Below are 6,831 nucleotides of genomic sequence, written 5' to 3'. Positions count from 1 at the left end.
ATTCTCTCGATTATTTTGTATGCTTTTTTATATTAGTAGATTGCTATTTCAGTATAAAAAAATTATAACGGGAAATGATATTATCAACTTTCCTCATTTCCAGCAATATTTTACTTTCTTTGACAAGTTTTAAGCACATTTTGTAAATACTCATCTCTTTATTCCCCATTCAGTAAATTATGAAAATCTGATTTCCATATTTTCATTTCTTAGTTTCTTTCCTACTCCCTAATTGGTAATTTTTCCTAGTATAAAAGAGAAAGCAACCCTTTTCATACAGCTATGCTTCCTTTACTACACAAAAGAAATCTAACATCTCAAGTTCAATTCCCTTTTATCCTCTAACCCCATACCCTCTTAATCAAGAATGTCTTATTGCTACTGCTTCTTATTGATTAATCTTGTTTTCTTGATTTCAATTCAACCAACAATTTCCTCATCATCGGTTGATCTTATCCAAAAAACATGCAAGAGCACAAAATACTATGATCTTTGTGTATCCTCTTTAAAATCTGATTCCACAAGCCTCAAAGCAGACACAAAAGGCTTAGCAACAATTATGATTAAAGTTGGAATGGTCAATGCCACAGCCACAAATTCATACCTTTCTTCCAAATTACTACTTAACACTAGTAGTAGTAACAACACTACAAATAATGATACAATTCTAATGAAGAAACTTCTTAAAGATTGTGCTGAAAAGTATGGTTTTGCTGCTAATGCTCTTCAATCTTCTCTTCAAGATTTGAATGATGAAGTTTATGACTATGCTTATATGCATGTTATGGCTGCTGCTGATTACCCTAATGTTTGTCATAATGGATTTAAGAGAAATCCTGGAGTTGTTTATCCTCCTCAACTTGCTATTAGGGAAGATGGATTTAAGCATATTTGTGATGTTGTTTTAGGTATTCTTGATGCTCTTGGTTGGTGATATATTTTATCTTTTTCTTGCTTCTTTCACGTGATATTGTGAATTAATGTAAACTTTCCTTTTATTTAATTTTTTGTTTGGGTGGTCTTGTCTATGTGTAGATTTAAAGAAATTAAATGCGGATTTGGATGTTGCCCTTGTTTACTCTTTTTTTCTTTAGAATTTACCTTCTAACCTTGAAAGTGTTAATAAGTGTAAGAAGAACTTCTACATAATCAGATTATTTAAAAATTAATTACAAATACTTTTTTATAAGAAGTAAAATTAGTAATCGAGAAAAAATGATAATTGAAAATAACTGTTTATAACAAAATGATATTAATATTAGTAACCTTGAATATGATATAGATTTTTTATTACAATAAATTTACGTATTTTTTTACCCTATTACTAATATATACAGTTAAATCTCTCTATAACAACATTTCTATATAATAGTCATTCACTACAAAAGTCGAGTTATTCTCGGAATCGAATATTATATCATGTTATAATATATGTCTTTTATAACAGCACTTTACTATAGCAGTTAAAAATTTCGGAACAAATGAAATTATTATAGAGAGGTTTGACTCTACTTCAAATTAAATCCTTTTAGCCCTAGGGCAATAGTCATGATGATAGAATTCGTTCTTTTGAGAGTACTGTATTTATTTTACAAACCCCATGAGAGCAAGTTGGAAAAAGGAAGGGAATGATGAAAGCAAAAAGTGGGAAGATTTGTCCCCTGCTAATTGTCTGTTTTTTTTTAGATTTGAGAAAATGAAAATATATAAGAGATGTGTATTAAAGGATAATTGTTGAATCATTAAATCCAGCATACTGAACTCATGCAAGAAAAATCTAGAGAAATTGAGAGATTATGATATCTCGTCTACATAAATCTTTTCGCGATCGTTTTAGTTTAACTTATTTATGTGTCCACTAAAATTCAGTTCCTTTGACTCTCTCTACAATGAAAAATGTTTTCTTTCCAAACTAAAACAATATATAGAAGGTAATTAAATTGTTTCCTTTTCACTTTCTTCTTTTTCAAATATACCAATCTTTAGTTTCTCTTCATCTCATGAATACCAATTTCTGGTTTCCAAACAAAAGGATAATTAGAGCCTGTTTGGCTAAATTGTCAAAATTTGTTAATTTTAAAAAGTATTTTTTTCCAGAATTACTTTATTCATAAGTACTTTTGGAAAAAAATAATTTGTGTTTGGTCAATTCATTTAAGAAGTACCTTTTGCAATATTTGATAAACAAATTGTATTTGGCCGATCTTTCTAAAAAGTACTTTTAAGTGTCAAATTACCAAAAAGATAGTATCAAGGTCTTATAATTATTTTAAAGAGAAAAATGAACTTAAATATTTATCGTAAAAGACTTTTATTATTTTTTATTTTATTTTGTTAAAATATAAAATATAAAGTAAACATACATATTAAAGATTTAAATCAATATAACATATATAATTATACCAAAGCATATAATATTATCTAATATAATTACTTATTGCATGATGATTTGAATAATCAAAATACATCATTCAGTATGAATTAGAAGTCTATTCCACAAATTACTATGTATTGATAATCAACCATGAAATAATAAGCAAAGTCACTTACACATGATAACTGTATACGGCCAAATTTGGGGAGTTCGACTTTGGGGCTACTATGTGTCACGACCCTAGTTCACCAACCGTGAATATGTCATGACGGCACCTAGTCTCCGTAACCAGGTAAGCCTAACACTTGCGGAAACATAATAATTGCGGAAAAATAGAATACCATATTTAATTATCTAAAAAGGAAATTGTATTGAATGCCGCTCGACATATACGACTCAATATCTCAAGACTAAAACAATCCCAAAATCCAGAAACTCACGGGAAAACACAGGCTACAGAAATGTATAGTGAGGCTCCAAACTCCAGAATATCTAACAAACGGAAGGAAAGAGAACTGAGTACTAAAGATAGAATAAAGAGGGAGACTCGTCGGCCTGCGGACGCAGCAGATCTACCTCGAAGTCTCCGTAGTCCTCCTGCCTCACTGATAGTGCGCCTGAGTAGAGGTACCTGGATCTGCACATGAAAAACATGCGCAGAAGAGGCGTGAGTACACCACAGCGGTACTCAGTAAGTGCCAAGCCTAACCTCGGTGGGGTAGTGACGAGGAAGGTCAGGGCCCTACTGAGGTTAAATAAAATATAAAGATGGCAGGATAAGATAAGCAGTGAAATTGAGAACCTATAGTAAGAATCTATGCAGGATAATAAGAGTACAATAACGGAAACAGTGATGAAAGCAAACTATAAGGAAAGTAACCGGGGATCTCTAAGTATCCCGAGGATCTCTTAGTATCCTCGACATGTACTAGGGATCTCCTGGTATCCCGAGGATCTCTCGGTATCCTGAATATATGCCAGGGATCTCTTGGTATCCCGAGGATCTCTTGGTATCCTCAATATATGTGCGGGGGATCTCCCGGGAATCTAACCCGTAGTCCCAAAGTAAATGTGCAGGGGGAATCTCCCGGGAATCTAACCTGTAGTCCCAAAGTAAATGTGCAGGGGGAATCTCCCGGGAATCTAACCCGTAGTCCCAATTTAAAACACAGAGCAGCAACACAAGAATATTAAATTAAACGCTAATTTCGTACCAAGTAAACATTTACTTCTAGCCTAACATGCTTCACGTAATGCAATTTAGGCAATTTAAGCAAATAGGCAATTAAGTCAACTAACATGCCTTTCTAGACTAGCAACATGCTAAATTCACAAGTAGAATAAAACAAGAAAAAGAACTCAATTGAAATACTTAAGGAAAAATCGGATTTTCAACAATTAGCTCAAGTACGCGCTCGTCACCTCACGTACAAGGCATTTCAATTATCAAATATAGCACATCCTAAGGGGAAAGGTCCTCTACACAAGGTTAGACAAGCCACTTACCTCGAACCGGCTCAAAATCAACTAGAAACCACGCTTTTGCCACGAGTATCCGACTCCAAATGACCCAAATCTAATCAATTCAACTGCATATCGTAAATCTCATCTCAAACAAATGATCCTATGTTTTAATTCAAATCTAACACGCGAAATTATGGAAAAATGACCAAAACGCCCCTCGAGCCCACGTCTCGGAATCGGTAAAAATTTATATTCCCAGAAACCTCGCACTCTCACGAGTCTAACCATATGAAAATTATACAATTCCGACACTATTTGGTCCTTTAAATCATCATTTTACATTTTTGAAAGGTTTTACAATTTTCTTCCCAAATTCCCTCTTAAATCACGAATTAAATGATGAATTCAATGTTAGATCCATGTATTCTAGCCATATCTGAGTTAAAATCACTTACCCCGATGAATTTCATGAAAAACCTTCGAAAAATCGCCAAAATCCGAGCTCTCTAGGTCAAAATATTAAATAAAACCCAAAATCTCATATTTATAGGTATCCCTCAGGTTTCCAGCTACTGCGGGCCGCACCGAAACTCACGCGGTCCGCGCAAGCCAGTGCGGTCCGTGCAAAGGCAACGTGCGGCCGCACAGGCCTCCCTCTGCAGTGACAGGCTTTAGTATTTTGGCCATAACTTTTGATACAGATGTCCAAATGGCAATATCTTTAGCTTTTTGGAAACTAGACACGAAGGGATACAATCTTTGTTTTTGAATCACCTCAAAATTCCTTGTATATTAAAAGATATGAGCTTCCGAAGTAGGACTAGCGGGAGGGCCCTTCACCGCGGCCGCGCCCCACTTTGTGCGGTCCGTGCGATGCCTACCACGCCCGCGCCCGCTTTTGTGCGGTCCGCACAGCACTCAACGCGGGCGCACTAATTTTTGTACGGACCGCGTGAGTGAGTTCTGGGGCCTGCGACCCCTGTAGACCTGGTACAGCTATGATTTTTGCACTAAAACATCCCTTAACCTACCCGGAACTCCCGGAACTTCAAACCAATTATACCAACACATCCCATGACATTGCTCAAACTTGATCAACACTTCGGAACGCTTATAACAACATCAAATCACCAATTTCACATAGGATTCAAGCCTAAGAACTCCAAGATTCTCTTAAATTATGTTTTCGATAAAAAACTGTATCAAATCTCGTCCGAATGACCTAAAATTTTGCACACACATCCCAAATGACATGACGGAGCTACTGAAACTTCCGGAATTCCATTCCGACCCTCGGATCAAAATCTCACTATCGGACCGGAAACTTCAAAAATTCAAACTTCGGCATTTCAAGCGTAAATTAGCTACGGACCTCCAAAACACATTCCGAACACACTCCCAGCCCCAAATTCACCTAACGGAGCTAACGGAACCGTCGGATTTCCATTCCGAGGCTGTCTCCCCACTGTTTTGACTTCGGTCAACTTTCTAACACTTAAGCTCTCATTTAGGGACTAAGTGTCCTAAAATTCCTCAAAACTCAAAACCGAGCATCCCGGCAAATCACATTAACAGAAATAAACTTGGGGAAAGCAGTTAATAGGGGATCGGGGCATTAATTCTTAAGACGACCGGCCGGGTCGTCACACTATGTCGCTCCACGCCTAACCTCGAAGAAGCCTGAAGTAGAGCGTGAGGTGCGACCCCGAGGTGTGTCCCTCGAGGGAGCACATCGAAGGCTCATTATGGTTGACCTCTGAGCAGTATAATCGATGATCATCATGGAAAGGCTGGAAAATTCCCAAATACACGTGGTTAGAGCTGACCGGGTCTGTAAGAATAGTACAAATCCGTACTAAGTCATTATACAGTTGTACCAATAGTATTTTCTCATTATTATTAGACATGTACTATGTTGGGATTCCCCCTCCTATATAAAGGGGACCCTTTCCATTTTGTAACACACATAAGATCGAATACAATAAGAACATTTTCTGCCTTTCTTGTCTAAACGTGCTCAACAATTACTCTACAGCTTTATTGCTCCTCATTTATTGAGTTCATTTATTGTTCATCACTTGTTCATTTATTGTCCATTATAACCGTTAAAGGCCGCTTAGTCCTATATCGTCGAGCTCGAGGCCCTCAATCTTGCTACCACGTTGGTTTGCTTATCATCTCTTGCTCGTTTATACTGAGCGCCATTCACCTAACAACTAGTATTAAGATAAATCACGTATTTTTAGAACCACAAATCAAATATAATTGTAAATACCATTTTCAAGGTAAACAGTTTGGCGCCCACCGTGGGTCTAAAAATAATAGTAATTATTTTGGTGCTATTTTTCTGATAACACACGTTACTCTTCACGCTTTTTTGTCAAAAGGTTTTTGACTTTAGGCTTAATCATGTCCAGCACACAAAATGCACCTCTTCACGACAGTGAAGGACTTGGAGAAAATAGCGGCATAGGGCTGGGTGTACCACCTATAAACCCTGAAGGAATACCAAACGTGGAGCCAGTTAATATCAGCTCCCACAACATTCTAAACACGAAAGCAGGCGCAGACCCCATAAGGAACGAATGCGGGAAGACCAGGCTGGAGGCCAAGAAGCACGAGGAATGGAAGAAGGAGGAGTCAGCCTCCAAGTCATTTTTGAAATGTTGCAAGCACAACAAGTGGCTATTGCTCAGCTGCAAAGTCAACAAAAAACTCCAAGCACAGCAGCACCGAAAACACCTTCTCGAATCGAGCAGGCACCAGAGAGATCGAGTAACAACGGGTCAGCAACGGACCCCGCTATGTGAAGATGCTCGAGGACCTTACCAAAAGGATTGAATCAGGAGAAAAGAAGATAGAGGCTAACAACAAAAAAGTAGAGACATATGACTCGAGGCTCGATCAGATCCCGGGCGCACCCCCGATTCTGAAGGGTGTAGATTCGAAGAAGTTCATACAGAAATCATTCCCAACGAGTGCAGCTTCGAAGC

General features: G+C 37.4%; 1 protein-coding gene across 1 annotated transcript; it reads left to right on the top strand.

Moving 5' to 3' along the window:
- Positions 1-287: 287 nt before the first annotated feature.
- LOC104226376 (cell wall / vacuolar inhibitor of fructosidase 2) lies at positions 288-1,078 on the top strand. Its single transcript, XM_009778352.2, has one exon. It carries the CDS (start codon positions 368-370, stop codon positions 932-934), a length of 567 nt encoding a protein of 188 aa, XP_009776654.1. The 5' UTR covers positions 288-367; the 3' UTR covers positions 935-1,078.
- The last annotated feature ends 5,753 nt before the right edge of the window (positions 1,079-6,831 follow it).

The sequence above is a fragment of the Nicotiana sylvestris genome, chromosome 5, assembly GCF_000393655.2.
Source record: "Nicotiana sylvestris chromosome 5, ASM39365v2, whole genome shotgun sequence".
NCBI classification, from domain to species: Eukaryota; Viridiplantae; Streptophyta; class Magnoliopsida; order Solanales; family Solanaceae; genus Nicotiana; species Nicotiana sylvestris.
The sequence above is the reverse complement of the archived record's forward strand: the minus strand, read 5'-3'. Positions and strand labels throughout refer to the sequence as shown.